A 22,426-nucleotide genomic window follows, 5' to 3' on the forward strand; every position below is an offset into this window, starting at 1 on the left:
TAGTCAAGCAATCTCATCAGGCGGGCGAGAAAAAATTTGCTTCCTCAAAGTCTGAATTTAACTGTGAACATGCTCTTATAATTGCCGAGCGCTGGCGTAACTAGTGGTCAGTAGCGCTGGTAATAATGCAAAATGCCCGATGCGCATCGCAGTTTCCCGACCGGCCTTTGTGCCGCGTCCGTCATTTCCGTGGCTCGTGCGCACAGGAGCGCAGACGCACGCCACGGACTAGAAAATTGGCTTCGACCTGGAGCGGCCGTTCGGATCGCCGGCTGCCCGTTACGCAACTGGGAACTGTACAGGCGGCCCGCAGAATACGTCAGAAGGGAGGCCGACGCTGTCAGTGCGGTATAAAGGGCGGCAGCAGGCGGTGGCCGACGCAGCTTGCTCCGCCACACTCCCACAGCTGACCGACGCTGGACCTCACAACAATGAAGACACTGTTTACTTGCTGCGTTGCCTTGTGGCTGCTAATTGCAGCGGCTTTGCTTGTGAGTATCCTCAGGCTGTATAAGCCATGTTATCATTAAGATTATTTTTAATTTTCAAAGGGTTTGGAGCTTTTTGGATATTGTAGGACATGAATTTGTAATCGTGGTGTCTCCAGCACTGTTCTTGTAGTTGGTGAATCACGAAACCAAGCACAAATACTTTTAAAATGATTCATTTCAACGCCATAACCGCTTTAGGGCCACCGTGCCCGTCTTCACATGACTAATATTTTCAGTTACATACATGTTTTGGTCCGCAGCATATCGTCTGCTCCAGCAGTAAGTTGCAGTTATCTGCGATTTGTAGTTGTGGTCCACTTGGTTCTCTAGAACTAGAAACCACACCCATATTGTAAACGGATTTATGTTTGTGAATAAATCACACTTTTTCACATTCTTAATTTCAGTGCTGAGCGTCACACATGTTCTGTACGTATGACGTTTCTCTTTACGATGCAATCGTTACATCTGTGCATTTACACATTGCAGCAACATGTCAGTGGTCATCTTCAGACTGTTAATACACAAAAAAGACAAAGAATCATCATAGAAACTACAAAATCTACCAAGGAATTGTCTACGTTATGACAAAAAAGTTAATAAAGGCACATGCAGCGAGCGGTTACGTGAAGTTCCCCTTGTTGTGACAACAGCGCTAAATGCAGTAGCAGGCGGAAGTCGGGCTTTGTAGGCAGAGCGAAATACACTCTTTGGATATTCATACCTGCCTGTATGTGCGAAAGCAATAGGTAAACACCCTTATTCTCCGGATCTGAACACACGCGACTCCTTTATTGTGGGGCTATATTAAAGACAAGATCTACAGCAATAACACCAAAACGACCACTGAGTTAAAAACAGTCATTCAGGAGGTCATCGACAGCATCGATGATCCGACACTTCGGGGGGTCACGCAGGATTCCGCTATTAGTTTGCGCCACATTATCGCCAATGATGGCAGGCAAATCGAACATGTCACAATCCAAGTCTTGATATCTGCAGTGACGTCTACATGTTGAATAAAGTGTGTGCACGCCGTAATTAGTAACTAATTTCCGTTTTTTCATATGGTTCAACAATTTTTACCCTGTACTTTTATTTTTAGTGATGACTATCATTATTTTCTCTTCTTTTTGTAGCAGCCGACCAAGGGTGACGAGATGTTGCCTAATACTGACATCCCGGCCACAATGTCGGAGTGTAACGCTACTTTCAAATTAGGATGGAGTAAGTAACCTGAGAACACTGCATATGAGATTGACACTAACGCAGAACCGCGAGTTCATTGTATCTGCACAAACAACCAAACGCTTAGGGTTGCACTAGCACATATATTTCACTTATTTATTTGCTGTTTTTTAGTCTGGTCTAGAAAATAGAATAGATAATATGTTGCACAAAATACTGCTAATACAAAACACTTCATATATTCATATAAGTTTAAAATGTCTAAATACCTTGCAGGATATGGATGCTTAATTAACAAGGAAGAAAACAGTAAAACTGTCGGGAAATAAGGGAGAAAAAGAATAATTACTTATTAAGAAAATAAATTTGTTTACGTACCACATCCCAGGCCCCTGTCACGCAAATATACACTTCTCAGCCAGAACGTTATGAGCACCGACCTGCTGTCAATATAAACCCGTCCAGACGATAACAGCGTCACCTGACGAAGAATGACTGATAGTCAGACACAAACAGTGTGTGTAGTGTCAAGAGCTTTCAGTCCGTGTGCAGAATGAGGAAGGTGCGAGATCTATCTCAGTTTGACTGAGAGCAGATTGTGATGGCGCAGAGGCTCAACACGGAAACCGCACGACTTTTCGGGTGTTCGAGGAGTACTGTAGTGAGTGTCCTCAACACGTGGCGACACCGTGGTGAAACGACGTCCAGATGTCGAGGGGTTAGACGGCCATTCCACGTTAGTGTCGGGCGTCATAGGCTGGGCAGATTAGTATAACAGTACAGGCGGTGAACTGTGGCGGAACTTGCATCAGAATTTGATAATGGGCAGAGTAGAAATGTGTCTGAATACACAGTTCACCGAACACTCCTAACTATGGGCTTCCGGAGTCGACGACCCATGCATGTGTCACTGTTAACATTACGACATCGTCAACTACGACTGAAATGGGCACGTGACGATCGGCACTGGACGTTGGTGCAGTAACAGAGCGTTGCATGATCTGATGAATCCTGATACCTTCCTCATCACGCCAATGGGAGGATGCAATTCCGTCGTTTTCCAGGGAACAGCTGCTTGACACCTGTACTGCGGGACGGCGGCTCCATTATGCTCCGGGAACATTCACGTGGACATCCATTGGTCCAGTTGAGTTCCTTCAAGGCACCATGGCGGCCAAGGGGTATCGTACACTGGCTGAATACCACTTGTACCCCTTTATGTTTCCCCACGGCAGCAGCATTTTTCAACAAGATGATGCCCTTTTTCACAAGGCCAGATGTGTGATGGAGTGGTTCAAGGAACACAGTTGCGAGTTCCAGTTGATGTGCTGGCACCCCAGTTCGCCAGATCGGAACCCGATGGAACACATCTGAGATGTGACTGGACGTGACGTCAGAGCTCATCACCCCACTCCCCGGAATTTGTGGGAATTAGGTGACTTGTGTGTGCAGATGTGGTGCCAACTCACTCCAGCGACTTACGAAGGTCAGACTGCTCCATGCCAAGACGCGTCACCGCTGTTACCCGTGCCAAATGTGGACATTAGGTGGATGGCCATCACGTTCTCACTGATCAATATATGTACTTCCAACATCCAGAAAACAATGCTTAATATTGTGCTTGTGGGTGCTCTGCCGTTTTATGCACAATATTTCAACGACCGACCCAACAGTCTTCTTCAGGTTTTGTGCTGTTTCGTGTACTCGCTGTCTGGACAGGTTGTGAAATATTGTTGGTCTCACGCCTTATAGGCGAGTTCCATTCCCGACGCCAACTACGCCCTTTGGCAGTCTTTCGTTTTTCAGAGCTCGTGATATTCCGTATTCTTCTTTCAGTGTTTACCGGCTCTAGTAGATGTGATGGCCTGCGAGATCTTAAACTGAGTGCCCTTTCCCAAGCTCTGTTTCAACTGAAAGCTCTCTCCCAGTTTATTAGGTTTCCTGATAGCTTTATTTCGACGGACTCCTTACCTATGCTGTCATAACCCTGGGTTCGGTGTGTAGCGGCGGTGGGGTAAGTGGACTGCTGCAGTCTGTTGTGGGGTTGTGAACCCACTGAGGGCTACGGCGGGGACGAAGCCTCTCCGTCGTTTCTAGGTCCCCAGTTCAATAAAATACAATACCTATGCTGTTACAAAAACATGGCGTTTACAGCTCTATACTGGGCTCGTCGTATTTGATTTCGTTCGTATATTCCAGGCAGTGGTCGACGACAGCTGATTTTCTTGGTTGTTTCAAGTCGGGTACGTCGCTAATGTTTCTTGCATCTCTCCTGGGATTTTCTGATAGTCTTCCCAAGTAAGACATGGCAAATTCGCATAGAATGCGACACAGTCCCGTCTTACCGAGACTTAAATTGTCTTTAACATTTCAAAGAATACTTTTTATCTTAGCTGTAGGCAGCTTAGGTTGCTTAGGAATCTACAGATCTTTCCGGATATTGGGCCATCAAATGATGTCCAGGCACTTTTATAACTCTTATTCATTGCGAGGTTTTAGAAAAAAAAAATAGCTACCAGGGTCTCAGCCTCCACTAGGTTCATCTCTGTGCTTCGTCTGGGAAAACGTCATGGTTGGGTGCCTTGTTACTGTTCCTCAACTTAAAATGATGTGTATGCTTCTTTCATTCTCTGTTCTGGAGATAGGACTGCATTTCATAGATCCAGATTTTGTCTGCCAGCATGCACAACTTGTGTTAAATATCCTGAATATACTGAAAACAAGATATGCGAAGATGAAACAAGTCCCAGTTGAAATATTTATTCTCCCACGCGATAGCTTTAAAGCCGCTGCGAACTCATCGCCAGAAGTTATTATTTACAGAAACACAAATTTTTCGAACCGAGAGTACATCGCCCGAGATTTTGTTGCAATCTATGAAAATCCAAACCGCTATGGTCTCTAATGAAAAGGCTCAATTAACCCATCTATAACAGATGAGCATAGATTCACAGTATTTCAAATGCACGAAGTTCTACCTAAGTTTATTTTCTGGCATTAAATCGAGACCATTAGCATATACCCAAATCCACAGATCCTGTCGCTATGCTCTGCTTGGTTAATATAGTTTCGTTCGGGATTACACGTGCACGGCTTCATTTGACGGCAGAGTGGTATGGTGATATCAATAAGGAAGAAAAAGTTCACTTTATTTGTGGTTTTTATTCTTAATTTCCAGCACCAACAAAAACAAATGCCACGGTACCATTGCCTACAGCTGTCCCACCAAACAGTACCCGTATGTGTCAGACTCCCCTGTTGCTGTCAGATCCACCACTACTGGTCACTTTGTCCTTCATTTGCGACAGGATTTTTTAAAATGTCGGGTTTTGACGTCGACGCAGCTATACCTCATGATTACAAGTTGCTTTTAACTCGACTTCAAGCAAAATGTAGTACTTCATAATAAAATTAAATTCCTTCACGGATCGCCAGTTCTGTCTGCATGAAAATCATGATGTAATGTGTGGACTGGAATGAGTTTCCATGAGGGTAGCAGGGGTAAAAATACATAAAAACATGAATCTTTTCAAAAGTGACAAAATAAAAACTAAATAGAATATTGTTGTTATGCATATCAAATGACTGCCTTTGTTTTGGGGAGCAAGACGAAATATTTTCAAAGTATTCGATTCAAATTTATCATTGTTTCTAATAATCAATATTAAATCAAAGTCTTTTAGGTTAAAGCAGTTATTTGAATTGAGGTATTTTAAACCTCCTACTTTGACTGAGATACCTCAAATGCTACAAAAGGCTTTTTTTAAAGGTGTTAAAATAGTTTGAGGAGTTCTCTCATATGAGCCTTCGTGGGATTAGTTTGGGAGTGTATCCCTGAAGAGACTCATTATATCACTACGAATAAGAGGTGGGTCTGATTTTCAACAAATGTAATTTTAGGTATGGTTTCTAAAAAGGCAACCAAAAGCGCAAAGTAAATTAGGACTGTCATGAACAAAGAAGTTTCGATCTGAAGCAGTCTGTTAGATCTACATCGAATGCTTCTAGTTGATCTTAAATTGATAGTGAGAGGGAGGGATCAACGAATGTATGTCACTCAGTATCAGTTCAGAATTAATGCTTGTAGATTCTACGACCCCACAATAACTTGGCAACAATGAGCACGTGGTTTTCAAAATATTATTTTTGTAAAGTAGACATTGATGATGAGCGTTTAGTGGCTTGAAAGCCGATGCGTAAGAGAACAAACATTTGTCTCTTTAATCGCCGTCCACATCATAGGCGTAATGTTTGCTACATTTTGAATGTATAGGGTGATTCTGTGATGATGTTATAGACTTTCAGTATTGGTGGAGAAAGGTAAATGTATCAATTTGAGGTAAGGGACCTAGATCCGGAAACGCCGACTCCAAAGTTATAGGCGCAAATCGTTCTCACACTTCTAACGGTGGATACTCATACTGATACTGTTTCTGTTAAGATTGTAGGGTAGGCAACATACAAAGGTGGTACTACGAACCAAAATGAGAAAAAACTGTCAAGTAAATACTTGAAACACATCTCTTCTACTGAAAGCTCTTTGCCGGCCGGTGTGGCCGTGCGGTTCCAGGTGCTTCAGTCTGGACTCGCTTGACCGCTACGGCCGCAGGTTCGAATCCTGCCTCGGACATGGATGTGTGTGGTGTCCTTAGGTTAGTTAGGTTTAAGTAGTTCTAAGTTCTAGTGGACTGATGACCACAGATGTTAAGTCCCATAGTGCTCAGAGCCATTTGAACCATTTGAAAGCTCTTCGGTTTCCATATTTTTGGAGGAGATAGTGTGGACCAAAACGAACACTTGTACAGTAAATACGGGCTCTAAAATGCCTACCTTAAGAACTATAAGCACTTCTGCAGTAAAAAAGATGTGTTTCACGCTATCAGAGATGAACAAGTGTTCACAGCGGATGAAGTATGCATTTTGGAGTCCATATTTACGTGAAATTTTTTTCTTATTTGGTCCGTCTCTCGACGTTGCCTACCCTACAATCTTGAAACATCAGTAGCGCTACATATATTCCAGTGTCAGAGGTATCAGATAGCTTTTCGTTTATAACTTTCGATTCGATCGTCTCTGCACAAGGCTCTCTTACCTCAGATTGATATATTTACCCATCTCAATCATCACAGAATCATACAGTAAATCACGCATTTTCGTGTTTTATTGTGGAAGACTCTTCAAGCTTCAATTCATTACCTATGAATTGAAGGAGAAGAAGAAAAATGAGCAGAATGAGTAGTGGAGTATGTATTGGACTTCAATGTCTATATGAAATCGATGCCAGATGTGGAGAGACAATCAGACCCAATTGGGTATCATTTTTTGTCAGTGTAATTTCTAACCTTAATAACTTTGCAAATAATTTAAAAGTCACTCATTTCACCATTGTTTTGAAGAGAAAGGATGACAGTTTGTGCTAGTACCATTCAAATATTCGTGACAGCTGGGGCATGATAATGACAGGGCCCCAAATGAGTCACTGGTCTTGGCTTTATGGATTCAACACATATCGAAAAATGTGATCATATCTCTAGAATTTATCTGAATGAACTGAGTGTTGTTTTAAGGAGGAATGTACGTGTCAAAAACTTGAGCTCTTAACACGAATCTCGAAAAACTTCAGTCAGATATGAGGCTGTGAAGACTGTGTTTAGGTACGACCAGGACCTCCTCCCAAACCCCTTGAACGACTTCTACCACATCTGGCACAGAAACAGCAGGCTTTGTGAGTATCAGGTCTGTGGGTTTTGTAACCTCCTAGCTACAATAGGGGCAATGATAATGGGGAAAAGGCGTTTTTCCAGATTGTGGCGTGGAATACTGGTGAGGAGGAATTTTTCCAGCCCCTCACATATAGGCTGCCCTGCATGACAGGAAAATTCTTTGGGAATGGCATCGGCCTGCCAAATCAACCATCTTTGCAGGCAGCGAGTTTTTCCAGCCCCTTGGCATATTGGCTACCCTGCATGACAGGCATATAGTGTGGGAATAGTATCAGGCTGCCAAATCAATCAGCTTTGCAGGCAGCCAACATATCAGGGGCAAGAAATGGTTTACCAGGCATCTACATAGTCCTGCATGACAGGCTTGTTGTGGGAGTAGTATCAGTCTGCTATATTGAACTTGATTACAAGCACTGCACACGCCGACGAGTTTGACTGGGGACAGGTTAAAATGGATTTAGGAGAAGATGGACAGACTGAGGGGGAACACGAAAGGGTCAGAGAGAGGGGAGGAGGGGGAGACGCAGGTGGAAGATGGAGGAATAGTGGATAGGTGAAAAAGAAATAGAGGGAGGGAGAGATGAAAAGAGATAGGGCAGAAGCTTATGGTCAGAATGGAGGAAGATATGGTCAGAGAGAGGATGTGGAGAAAATGGACAAAGAGAGGGGGAGGGAAAGATAAAGACATAGAATGAGTGGGGAGGAGGAGATAGAGGTTGGAGGATGAGTTGGGCCTACAAATGGAGGAAGAAGTAGATGTAGAGAGGGGGAGAAGGAGGTGTGTTTAATATAAGTGTGGAACTCATAGGTGGGTGACGTTGTGGGGAAAGGACTGGTTTGAAAATATAAGGGACGATCAAAAAATTTCAGCTTGTGGGCGTTACTGCAGCGTGTATGCAACCAAGCGTAACTGTTTTGAAAATGTAAGGGGCGATCAAAAAATTTCAGTTTGTGGGCGTTACTGCAGCGTGTATGCAACCCAGCGCAACTCTGATGCAGACATGTATAGGCACCAACATGTAGCGTGGGGGTTAGTGCGACCTTCAAATAGAAACTTTTTGATCATCCGCTATAAATGGATTTTCTTAAAGCAACATGACGTATGAGTCCAAAGTATTTCGACAGTTTAAAATTTTTAGCACGAATACAAGGAATACAAAATTTTTAAAACAGTACTTTGGATACGATCAAAAATCATGACTTACAGTGCTGCGAATATTGACAATGCAAGTGTTTTCCTGTAACTCAGGCAGCATCTTCAGAGATATGGACGTGGACTGAGCTGCTCATGAGATGGGAATGCAGTGAAGTGGTCCAGACCCATTATCTACCAGGCTAGCCCATGTTATAGAGGTAACACCAAATTAGACTTAAACTAATGTAAGTGGCCCAGGGGTTAAAAGCATAGTGGGCAGGTAACCCTGCGTCCACAGTTCACAGAGTCTCACATACAGATAATAATATGCAATATAAGCTCATGCATTGGAATATTCAACGACTGTATGCCTAGATCACTGATCGCACATCTGTTTTTCGCCTCGACACTTGTCTTTTCACTGCCGCAGCCATCAACTACAGTTTACTCCAATAACTGTTTGCTTAATTATCGGGGGACAACGCACACAATTACCATCTCAGTACTTGGCAAAGATCTAAGTACGCTACTGGCCATTAAAATTGCTACACCATGAGGATGACGTGCTACAGACGCGAAATTTACCCGACAGAAAGAAGATGCTATGATATGCAATTATTAGCTTTTCAGAGCATTCACACAAGGTTGACGCCGGTGGTGACACCTACAACGTGCTGACATGAGGAGAGTTTCCAACCGATTTCTCATACACAAACAGCAGTTGACCGGCGCTGCCTGGTGAAACGTTGTTGTGATGCCTCGTGTAAGGAGGAGAAATTCGTACCATCACGTTTCCGGCTTTGATAAAGGTCGGATTGTAGCCTATCGCGATTGCCATTTATCGTATCGCGACATTGCTGCTCGCGCTGGTCGAGATCCAATGACTGTTAGCAGAGTATGATATCGGTGGGTTCAGGACGGTAATACGGAACGCCGTGCTGGATCCCAACGGCCTCGTATCACTAGCAGTCGAGATGACAGGCATCTTATACGCATGGCTGCAACGGATCGTGCAGCCACGTTTCGATCCCTGAGTCAACAGATGGGGACGTTTGCAAGACAACAACCATCTGCACGAACAGTTCGACGACGTTTGCAGTAGCATGGACTATCAACTCGAAGACGATGACTGCGGTTACCCTTGACGCTGCATCACAGACAGGAGCTCCTGCGATGGTGTACTCAACGACGAACCTGGGTGCACGAATGGCAAAACGTCAATTTTTCGGATGAATCCAGGTTCTGTTTAAAGCATCATGATGGTCGCATCAGTGTTTGACGACATCGCAGGGAACGCACATTGGAAGCGCGTATTCGGCATCGCCATACTGGCGTATCACCCGGCGTGATGGTATGGGGTGCCTTTGGTTACACGTCTCGGTCACCTCTTGTTCGCATTGACGGCACTTTGAACAGTGAACGTTACATTTCAGATGTGTTACGACCCGTGGCTCTACCCTTCATTCGATCCCTGCGAAACCCTACATTTCAGCAGAATAATGCAGGACCGCATGTTGCAGTTCCTGTACGGGTCATTCTGGATACAGAAAATGTTCGACTGCTGCCCTAGCCAGCACATTCTCCAGATCTCTCACCAACCGAAAACGTCTGATCAATGGTGGCCGAGCAACTGGCTTGACACAATACGCCAGTCACTACTCTTGATTAACTGTGGTATCGTGTTGAAGCTGCATGGGCAGCTGTACCTGTACACGCCATCCAAGCTCTGTTTGACTCAATGCCCAGGCGTATCAAGGCCGTTATTACGGCCAGAGGTGGTTGTTCTGGGTACTGATTTCTCAGGATCTATGCACCCAAATTGCGTGAAAATGTAATCACATGTCAGTTCTAGTATAACATTTCTTATTTGAGTAGCAATGTTAATGGCCAGTAGTGTACATTCTACCAGTCACACACATTTATGTAGTCTGCAATGTCCTCTTAGTAATACAATGATCATAAATTGTAATTAGCACCTCAACCACAATGGTCATTTTGCGATGCATTACAACCTATTTTCAGCTGTTCACATTACTCATTTACTAGCATCTCGACTTTTTGAAAGTCATTAAAATATTTGGGATATTTAGACCAGATATTTAGTTTTGCCTCTCATGGCCGACACCATTTCTGGTAATTATTATCATTTCACCCGAACGACACTCCCGAAACTTTCATGAGCGTACGAGTACCCCTTTCGGGAGCAGCTGCTTGTTGTCTCGCGACGTACGCGAACGAAAGTATCTCCACTCACGAATTTTTGTTACAGTTTATGCGTCCTTCACAATTAGAATGTTCAATGAATTGTGATTCAGGCCACGTTTCTTGTGACCACAACCGTTGTGGCATGGTTGATTATTAGCTCGGCGACAGAAGCAACGAACGCAGATAATACTCTTTTGACAGTTCATGGTGATACCCTTGCTGATGAAGACTGATATGAAAGACACAACTTGTAAGATGAGGGTTTCAGCCGTTTTGGCAAAGCAGCAGTTGTCGTTTTTGTAGACCAAGAGTCGGCAATATTTGTGGTAAAAGCCCAATCACGACTCACTAGCAATGGTACCCTGCGCTCTCGACAAAAACAAATACCGATTTCTTAGGCAGGCAGTGATACTAAAATACGCTGAAACTATTTTAATACTTTTATATAATTTCAGTGAACTTCATTGCCGTTTACACAATATCTGCAATGACGATGACGTTTGCACACACCTATAGCTAACTTACTTCACCTCCATCATCGTATTGATTAAGATGACGTTGCAGGGTTTTGCGATAGTGAAAATTTATTATGTAGTGGCTTTCTCAGTACCTGTAGTCAAATGAATGTGAGTGAGATGGAAAAAAGTAATTAAGCTGTTCGTTACCGCCAAAGTAGTCGCCATAACTGCTAATACGCTTACCCCACTGAGGCAACACGGTCAACGCCTTCACGGGAAAATGTTTGCGGTTGCCTATGGAACCATGCTTGTAAACAGGTGTGGGCCTCTTCGTCCGAAGCCCATCGATGGCCAATAATATCTTTCTTCCGGCCTCCAGAAATATGGAAATCGCATGCGGAGATTTCGAGACTGTGTGGAGGATACGTAACAACTTCCTAGCGAAACGTCTGCAGAAAAGTCGAAACGACTTTGTAACTGCCTGTAATATAAATGGTCACAAATTTAAGTGGTTAGCTCACATAAATATCTAAGTCTAACAATATGTAGAGGTGGATGATTGTAGGTTCAACCGATATCAGACTTCAATTCATTGGTAGGATGCTGCGAAAATGCTACTAATCTACAAAGGAAACTCTGTTTTCGAATGTTTTACAACTACGTGGAACCCATATGTAGAGGCAGGGTAGAGGCAAGAACGACAGCAGGAACGGTAACAGGTTTGTCTGATCTACGGGAAAGCGTCACGGAAATGCTGAAAAAGCTAAATTAGCGGAAATTTCAAGATAGGCGCCAACTATTGCGCTGAACCTTATTTACAAAATGTAAAGAATCACTGTTTGGTGAAGACTGTAGCAATACACTGCAGCCGCCAGCGTATTGCCTACTTAGGGACCACGAAAACAAGATTGACCAGTTACAGCATTCACACAGACACTTGTCGGTTATGGACGGATGTAGAATGCTGTGCGGTGTTGGGCAGACGTTTCTGTAGCTCACAGGGACGAGGAGATCCGTAATGTATTTTGTTGTTCATAGATTCTACCTACCTTTCTCTGGTTGTAAAGGCAACAGTTACAACGATTATAATTTTAAGTAACGTGTTTTGGAGATTTGACAGATCTATTATAAATTATCAATGAATAAAACAGCAGAGATGGCAGTAATCATTTATTTAAAAATGATGCACAGTTTCGACTTTTATGCTGGTCATCTTCAGGTCTAACGCACCACATGGATGCAGCCGCTGGTTCACGGAACAGTTGCGTCGTGTCACAGTCGCTTTCTGCTGCTAACAGCTGCTGTGGGTTCATGCAACTGTTTCGTGCACCGCCGGCTGCCTCCATGTGGTGTGTTGGATCTGAAGATGGGCAACATACAAGCCGAAACCAGTCATCATTTTTAAATAAGTGATTTTTGCGATCTCGACTATTTTATTAATTGGTACAATACGTGTATTGCAAATAAATGATAATCGATGTTGCCAGACTTGGGAAACACTATGAAATTTTTTGTATGATTTAATTGAAAATTATTGTAAAACTTACTAAAGAAAATGAAGTTAAATCTTTGAACCTGTCAGTAAATTACACGAATGACTGTGGAAAGAAAGGAAGGTTTTTGCAAACGAAATAAATGTGTTGGCTATTCTAGAAATTTTAGTGAAAGGATTGAAATTTATTAACACGTCTTATGTTTTCCAGGATGCTGGGATAATCTTCTCAGTGACGGTCACGTGATAGATGAGAGCAAATACCAGCAAAAGGCAAGTTGTAGAGATTCATATAATGCTTCGGATATAGCAGCAAATACTTTATGGAACTGTCGTGTTCGTAACTGTGTAGAATACATACAAACAAATCTAGGATAAACAACGGTTACCTAGTCTCGATTCTTTAGGCTCTATACGTAGGAACCTTTGTGGAAGGAAACAATTCAAGCAGCTACGAACTTACTGACCTGTTCGTTTATTCATCACCAGTATTAACTTTTATTCTGTATTTGAACCTTGTCTCACTGTGGTTAAGTTACTTGACTCGCATTTTGAAGAAACAAGGTTCAAATCAACACTTCCAGCCATACAAATTTATATTTTCCGTGGTATCGCTAAATCGATTAACATTACGAGTTGGTTTCATTCAGTAGGACACAATAGATTTCCTGTTCCAACCTTTGTATATCAGCAGTTGCGTTCTGCCTCTAACGAATTTGTCGTCGAACGAACTTCAGACTAGAGTTTTCCTACTTCTTTAGTAGGCTTCGCGTTTTACTTTTTTCCCTTAAAATATCTACGGGTTAACTCCACTTTTGTAACCTGGCATTGGAACGACCACAAGGGTATCTGAGCCTGTTAAAATTGTTCATAGTCAAATTCTGCTCCACATTGTCGCGAGAAATAGTGCAATCCAAACCTTGGTGGGAAATTCTGGATTTCCTTTGCTCATTAGTCTTTCAGTTACTAACACACAGAAATGTACGTGATTCTAGTTCTCTAAATATTGGTATTACAATAAGCGGGATATCAATCCATTAGGCTAACACTAATTAAAATGATGTTACTGTTACCAGTTACTTTGAAAATGAGAGCACATAAATAGAGTAACTTTAAAATTTCATATGAATGAGAATCTACTTTTAAATATATGTTTCTGGCAATTAATGGCTTAGCTTTCAAAAGCCACTGTTATATCAGTAGGTATTCTGTGCTGTAATCATTGTGCATAAGAAATGAAGGAACTGAATCCGTAAAAGCCTTAAACACCGTTTCACGCAGTGATAGAACTACCAAGAAGGATGTCGCAGTGGTAAGGCGCTGGACTCGCATTCGGAAAGGACATCGTTCAAATCCCTGTCTGCTCACACAAATTTTGGTTTCCATAGTTTTTATTTATGATAAATGTGTTTGTCGGAAAGGATCTTTTGAGAAGGGCAAGGCCAATCCCCCCGCATCAATGTGAGATGAGTTTTTGCCACGTCTCTAATGACGTCATCATCGACGAGACAGTGATACCTAATGGTGTTTCGTCTTTCAGTACCCTAACCAGAAGCACCGGTCTTTTGCGGTTTTTAGCACGTTAGATGCCGCTCTATAACTTTATCGTTTTAATCCAAGAGATTAGCAACGCCATACTAGCACATTCTGTACAAGTGAAGGTGAGTGATATATCATAACATGTAAGTTTTCACGGCCGGCGTCTTCATTAATTAAAACTTCCGGGCTGAATTTCCGTGGTCCATATATAGAACTTCTTCTCCTTCCTGACGTTTCGTTGCCTACTGCAGGCAACATCTTCTGAGGTGAGTCGGCGACTGGCTGCTAGGCGCTGAAGGTCCCGCTTATATACAGCGCTTAGATGGCGCCACCACTCGTCACGTGCTTTCGACTTCGATTACCTGTAATCGAGAGATATGGCAATAGCCAGAGATAGTTTCAAAGTCGAAAGAACGTGACGAGTGGTGGCGCCATCTAAGCGCTCTATATAAGCGGGACCTCCAGTCAGGAAGGAGAAGAAGTTCTATATATGGTCCACGGCAATTCAGCCCGGAAGTTATACTTAATGGCGAGTGATATAGTCAGGGAAAAAAACTGTATCCAAATTAAAAACCAGTTTAACCAGACGGCTTATATCAGATCTCCCAACTAATGAGTTATCCTGAATGTTGAAGGAGAATGAAAATGTTCGCGCAAACCTGAATGTTATAGGTTAAATCACCATCATCAGTCGGTTTCTCATTGTTAAGTGTCCTTACCTAATTTTTCAATTCATTTCTTACTTAAAATATAGGTAAGAACTATTTTACTGTAAAGAGTGTATGCTATAGTCTCCCCAAATTGTTGCCCTCATCCTGATAGACATTAACTGTTGTATATCACCTCCATGACTGTTTCGTTAATAGACAAAAATATTTCTGTTTCAGTGTTGGTTTTACTGCTTACTGGATAGAACAGGAGCGGTAAGTACATATGGAACATCTGTACAGGGCATTTCTCTCAATATAACACAGTTTCACTGCAAAATATTAGTGGCTTTCAACATCCTCACATTCAGTGACGTGAATTTAGAGTGTTCCTTGCAGATGTCTTTCCGATAAATAAGGATTACAATAAGGTGAATATTGCTAAATGTGGATATTGTTATTTACAACAGAAACAACAACGGTAGTCACTATTCTCGCTGGAGTTCAGTCAGCAGTCAGCGACAGAAACAGTAATTGCTGTTGCGGTCTTTAGTCCGAGACTGGTTTGATGCAGCTCTCCATGCTACTCTATCCTGTGCAAAACTTTTCATCTTCGAATAACTACTGCAACCTACGTCCTTCTGAATCTCATTACTGCATTTATCTTTTGGTCTCCCTCCATGATTTTTAGCCCCCCCCCCTTCCCTCACCCCCCTCCCCCACCTCTCATACACACACATTTCTCTCCAATATACTAAAGTGGCGATCCCTTGATGTGTCAGAATATGTACTGTTGTACTGTCAACACAGAATGTGTACTATCTTTTAGTCTTTGTTCCAAAAATTTCTTTTCTCCGCAGTTTTATTCAGTACCTCCTCATTAGTTACGTGATCTACTCATCTGATCTTTAGCATTCTTCTATAGCACCACACTTCAAAATCTTCTATTCTCTTCTTGTTTGTCGTCCATGTTTCACTTTTGTACATGATTACACTTCAGACAAATACCTTCAGGAAAGACTGCACAGCACTAAATGTTAACAAATTTATCTTTTTCAGAAATGCTATTCTAGCTGTTGGCAGCCTACGTTTTATGTCCTCTCTACTTCCGCCATAATCAGTTACTTTGCTGCCCAAACGGCAAAACCTATCTATTACCTTAAGTTACTCTTTTCTTAATTTAATTCCTTCATCATCACCTGATTTAATCCGACTAAATTCCATTATCCTTGTTTTGCTTCTGTTGATGTTCATCTGATGCCCGCCTTTGAACGGTGTGGCCGAGCGGTTCTAGGCGCTCCAGTCTGGAACTGCGCGACCGCTACTGGCGCAGGTTCGAATCCTGCCTCGGGCATGGATGTGTGTGATGTCCTTAGTCAGGTTTACGTAGTTCTAAGTTCTGTGGGACGTATGACCTCAGATGTTAAGTCGCATAGTGCTCAGAGCCATTTGAACCTGTCTTTCAAGTCACTTTCTATTTCTTTCAACTATTCTCTCAAGTCCTTTTTTGTCTCTGATAGAATTACAATGTCATCAGCAAACCCCCAAGTTTTTATTTCTTCTCCTTGGACTCTAATTACTACTCCAAATTTTTCTGTGGTTTCCTTTAATGCATGTTCAATGTCAGATTGACTAAAATTGGCCATAGATAACAACCCTGTCTCACCCCCTTCTCAACCACTGCTTCTCTTTCATGGCCTCAACGCTTATGACTGCCGTCTGGTTTCTGTTGTAAGTAGTGTTTCGCTCCCTGTCTCTTACTCCTATTACCTACAGAATTTCAAAGACAGTATTCTAGTCAACAATGTCAAAAACTTTCTGTAAGTCTACAAATACTATAAACGTAGGTTTGCCTTTCCTTAACCTTTCTTCTAACGTCAGTCGTAGGACTAGTATTGTCTGGCGTCTTCCTACATGTCTCCGAAATCAAAAATGATCTTCCACGAGGACAGCTTCTACGATTTCTCCTCTTCTTTTGTAAGGAATCGTGTCAGTATTTTGCAACCAGAATTTATTAAACTGACGGCTGGGTAATTTTCACATCAGTCAGCAACAGAAATTGGTATTTCTGTTAATTTGGAGTTAAGTCATCCTAGCCTATTAGAGAGCAATATTCCATTGAAAAAAGTTTCTAAATTTATGCAATCTCCCGCTGTGGTTAGCGAATCTTACAGCTCTTCATTCCTTAATCCGTGTGACGTTTATCTTTAGTTTTGCATTATAAGGCTTTCGTGTGACCCATAGCAACCACATGCGTACAGTTCGGATCTGAAAAACTGTAATAAAAGACACCGATGCATAATAGCGGCATAGTGCACTAGACAAAGGAAGCGGCTACTCGGGTAGCAGAGTACTTGTGGCGTGCACATGGGTTTTTTTTTAGGTTAGGCAGTAGTGCGGCGTGTCCTGATGAACACTCACCAGTCGACGTGCAGGCAGGGAAATCAGTACACGCTCAGTGTAAAGATACTTCAGCTATCAAGATATTAGCATTAAATTTTCAGAGTGTTCGGAATAAAGTTCCTGTATTTACTGCCCTCCAGGAAGCGTGTGGCGCGCAAATTATACTCGGGACTGAGACCTGGTTGAACCCTGAGATAGGAAGTTCTGAAATATTTAGTTAGGGTTGGAACGTGTTTCGGAAAGACAGATTAGGCCCCGTAGGAGGTGGTGTCTTCATTGCAGTTGACAAAAATATTGTGTCTACTGAGGTCGAAGTAGAGTGTGATCGTGAAGTTATCTGGACACGTTTAACATGGCTAGGGGAAATAAAAATAATTGTGGGGTGTTATTACCGGCCACCAGGTTCCACCGTGACAGTTCTAGAATCATTCAAAGGGAGTCTACATTCTGTATCGCGAAGTACCCGGATCACGCTATATTAGTCGGAGGCGACTTCAACCTACCTAGTATAGACTGTGATGTCTATGGATTCATTACAGATGGTACAGACAAGCCGTCGTGTGAATTACTTTTGAACGCATTACCCGAAAACTGTCTTGAGCAGCTAAATCGACAGCTAGCGCGTAATGGAAATATTTTAGATCTGGTAGCCACGAACAGACCAGACCTCATCGACGGTGTCAGTGTTGAGACAGGGATTAATGATCATGATGTTGTCATTACGACTATGGTTACGAAAGTTAAAAAGGCGCTCAAGAAGGCTAGGAGAGAAAGAGCAGATAAGCAGTTGCTAGCATCCCACTTCATAAATGAATCGACTTCATTCACTTCCGGTACGATGGACATGGAAGAAATATGGGCAAATTTTAAACACATTGTAGATCACGCATTGGAGAAGTATGTGCCGAAAAAGTGGGTTACGGACGGAAAGACCCACCGTGGTTTAACAGCGCAATTCGAAGAATGCTCAGGAAGCAAAGACAGTTGCACTCGCGGTACAAGAAAGATCGGGAGAATGAGGACACGCAAAACTTAGTAGAGATTCGTGCTGCTGTAAAAAGAGCGATGCGCGAAGCATTCCACCACTCCCACCGTCATACTTTAGCAAAAGATCTTGCTGAAAACCCAAGAAAATTCTGGTCTTACGTAAAATACGAGGGCTATCCACAAACTACATTGCGTTTTCGTTTGTGTCCGTTAGGGGCGGGGCTATCGCGGCCATCTCGGTGTCATAGCATTCCGCCGCTCAGTCGGCATCCTCCCGTGATAGTGAGAGGTTCGTGTTGTACTCCGTTGAGTTACGGTGACAGTTTGAAATGTCAGCGTTAATTGAAAATGCTGCGAAGTGTGAAGTGCGTGCTGTAATAAGATTTCCGACTGCAAAAATCTGTACACTGATAGAAATCTATCGGCAGCTTTGTGAAGTGTATGGGGACAACATAATCACTGAAGGTGGAGTGCGTCCATGGGTCATAAAATTTAAAAATGATTGCCGAACTTGTCGAAAGAGTCGATGCTGCTGTCCGTGAAAACCGTAATTTCACAATAACGGAACTCTCTATGAGTTTTCCACAAATTTCACGAAGTTCGTTGCACGAAATCATTACCGAAAAGCTTGGTTACCACAAGTTTTGTGCAAGATGGATACCAAAAATCTTGACAGAGATTCACAAAAATCAGCGAATGGCTGCAGCGTTAACGTTTTTGGACGCTTACGAGAAAGATGGCGACTCATTACTCAATCGCATCGTTACTGGTGACGAAACATGGGTTAAGCATGTGAACTACGAGACATAATTGCAGTCATGCAGTGGGGGCACACAAATTCCCCCCAAAAACCCAAGAAATGCATGCAGACAATGTCGGCAAGGAAGGTGATGGCGACTGTTTTTTGGGACAGAAAAGCTGTGATTTTTGTGGATTTCCTGGAAAGAGGCACTACAATAAACTTTCAAAGGTATTGCCAAACTCTGTACAACCTCAGAAGAGCAATACAAATCAAGCGCAGGGGAAAGTTGGGCTCAAAGATCTTGCTGATTCACGACAACGCCCGGGCCCACACGGCAAATGCCACTCGTGAAGTTCTCGAATCTTTTAAGTGGGAGTTGTTTCCTCATCCGCCGTACAGTCCCGACCTGGCACCGAGCGACTTCCACTTATTCCCAGCAATGAAGAAGTGGTTGGCTATGCAGCGTTTTGATGACGACGCACAGCTTCAAGAAGAGGTAACCACGTGGCTGAAGGCACAGGCGGCCGAATTTTACAACGAAGGAATTTCCAAGCTCGTTCAGTGCTACGATAAGTGCCTTAATCTAAATGGCAACTATGTAGAAAAGTAGTATTGAAGTGTGGCTTTCATCTGTATATAATAAAAGAGTTTTCCAATACTTTATTTATTTTTAATTCCAAAATGTAATGTACTTTGTGGATAGCCCTCGTAGGTAAGTGGGTCGAAGGCTTCCATCCAGTCACTCACTGATCAGTCTGGCCTGGCAACGGAAGACAGCAAAACGAAAGCTGAAATTTTAAATTTAGCATTTGAGAAATCTTTCACGCAGGAGGATCGTACAAACATACCGCCGTTTGAGTCTCGTACAGATTCCCGTATGGAGGACATAGTGATAGACATCCCTGGGGTTGTGAAGCAGCTGAATGGGTTGAAAATAAATAAATCGCCAGGTCCTGAAGGGATTCCAATTCGGTTTTACAGAGAGTACTCTACTGTATTGGCTCCTTACTTAGCTTGCATTTATCGCGAATCTCTTGCCCAACCTAGAGTCCCGAGCGACTGGAAAAAAGCGCAGGTGGCGCCTGTATATAAGAAGGGTAGAAGGACGGATCCTCAAAATTACAGTCCAATATCCTTAACATCGGTTTGTTGCAGGATTCTCGAACATATTCTCAGTTCGAATATAATGAATTTCCTTGAGACAGAGAAGTTGCTGTCCATGCATCAGCACGGCTTTAGAAAGTATCGCTCCTGCGAAACGCAACTCGCCCTTTTTTCACATGATATCTTGCGAACTATGGATGAAGGGTATCAGACGGATGCCATATTCCTTGACTTCCGGAAAGCGTTTGACTCGGTGCCCCACTGCAGACTCCTAACTAAGGTACAAGCATATGGGATTGGTTCCCAAGTATGTGAGTGGCTCGAAGACTTCTTGAGTAATAGAACCCAGTAAGTTGTCCTCGATGGTGTGTGTACATCGGAGGTGAGGGTATCATCTGGAGTGCCCCAGGGAAGTGTGGTAGGTCCGCTGTTGTTTTCTATCTACATAAATGATCTTTTGGATAGGGCGGATAGCAATTTGCGGCTGTTTGCTGATGATGCTGTGGTGTACGGGAAGGTGGTGTCGTTGAGTGACTGTAGGAGGATGCAAGATGACTTGGACAGGATTTGTGATTAGCGTAAGGAGTGGCAGCTAACTCTAAATGTAAATTAATGCAGATGAATAGGAAAAGAATCCTGTAATGTTTGAATACTCGATCAGTAGTTTAGCGCTTGACACAGTCACGTCGATTAAATGTTTGGGCGTAACATTGCACAGCGATATGAAGTGTGACAAGCATGTAATGGCAGTTGTGGGGAAGGCGGTTCATTGGTAGAATCTTGGGAAGATGTGGTTCATCTGTAAAGGAGACCGCTTATAAAACACTAATACGACCTATTCTTGAGTACTGCTCGAGCGTTTGGGATCCCTATCAGGTCGGATTGAGGGAGGACATAGAAGGAATTCAGAGACAAGCTGCTAGATTTGTTACTGGTAGGTTTGATCATCACGCGAATGTTATGGAAATGCTTCAGGAACTCGGATGGGAGTCTCTAGAGGAAAGGAGGCGTTCTTTTCGTGAATCGCTACTGAGGAAATTTAGAGACCCAGCATTTGAGGCTGGCTGCAGTACAATTCTACTGCCCCCAACTTACATTTCGCGGAAAGACCACAAAGATAAGAGAGATTAGGGCTCGTACAGAGGGATATGGGCAGTCATTTTTCCCTCGTTCTGTTTGGGAATGGAACAGCGAGAGAAGATGCTAGCTGTGGTGTGAGGTACCCTCCGCCACGCACCGTATGGTGGATTGCGGAATATGTATGTAGATGCAGATGTAGTTACAATAGTATAACAAATAATGTACAAATATCTATCTTCTGTCTGTACCTGTACTAATAACAAATATGAAAGCTGTCGTATCTTTCTCAACACTCTTCTCTAAAACTACTAGACGAATTTTCTTGGGTTTTCGCAGATGCCTTGAACATAGCATGGTGCAACGTGTAAGCTTTATTTCACAAAAAATGGGATCATGTTATCGTGATTTAAAGTTGTATCTAAAACTATCGTATCTGTTTCTCTGTTTGGACACGCTAATCTACAAAACAGCTAGAGGGATTTTCATGGAGTTTTCACAGGTAACTTGAGCATAGCTTTGGTCACCTGATAGGTTTTATTTCATACAAATCGGATCACGGGAAAGGATAACGTAATTGTTTGTCTTATCCACAGTAATATTATAGATGCCTCACATTTGTACGACTAACCCACTGAACAGATTTCGATGGTTTTGGTATGGAGGCAGCTTGAGTCCTTAGGAAGAATACAGGCTACTTTATAAAGTGTGGAGTACAAGATACTTATTGATTTGAAGAACATTACGTGAATCGGGGGAAAAAATATTTACTATTCGAGAAAAGTATTCACTCTTTGCTTTTGATCTTCATCACGTGATATGATTCAAAATGTTGAATACAGTGTTTGCACAATCTTCTGTGTGTTTAATCCATACTTGTACACTATTTGTTGCATAATAAAGACATGGTATAATGATGCTACTTCAATAGCACGATGCATAGACGCGCGCTCGTGGCGACGCAAGTCACACACCAGTACGCACTGCTCCGCAGCGACGCCTCGGATGTCAACGCATCGCGCATTGGCACAGCTTTGGAGGGAGGAAAGCAGGGAGCCCATCACGAGCCCAAACAGGCAGACTCGCGAGGGCAGCCGACGTTATTGACGGGCAGTAGCTTAATTACTCACCGTCAGTCATCATAACAAAACTACTGATAAGGAAGTGCAGCTGTGGGTAACAGCTACAAATGAGAACTTTCCCCTGTCTGTCTTAACTTTATACCATATGTCTTG

At 42.8% G+C, this 22,426-nt stretch overlaps 1 protein-coding gene across 1 annotated transcript in view; it reads left to right on the forward strand.

Annotated features, from left to right (window-relative positions):
- Positions 1–333: 333 nt before the first annotated feature.
- LOC124545351 overlaps positions 334–22,426 on the forward strand; it is a 29,873-nt gene continuing 7,780 nt past the window's right edge. Inside the window, exons 1-4 of the mRNA XM_047124252.1 lie at positions 334–491; positions 1,631–1,718; positions 12,904–12,965; positions 15,119–15,154. Of these exons, the coding sequence (XP_046980208.1) occupies positions 432–491; positions 1,631–1,718; positions 12,904–12,965; positions 15,119–15,154 (246 nt within the window). The 5' untranslated portion in view covers positions 334–431. The remainder of the gene's footprint in view (positions 492–1,630; positions 1,719–12,903; positions 12,966–15,118; positions 15,155–22,426) is intronic.

The sequence above is a fragment of the Schistocerca americana genome, chromosome 8 (genome assembly GCF_021461395.2).
Source record: "Schistocerca americana isolate TAMUIC-IGC-003095 chromosome 8, iqSchAmer2.1, whole genome shotgun sequence".
In the NCBI taxonomy this organism is placed as follows: Eukaryota; Metazoa; Arthropoda; class Insecta; order Orthoptera; family Acrididae; genus Schistocerca; species Schistocerca americana.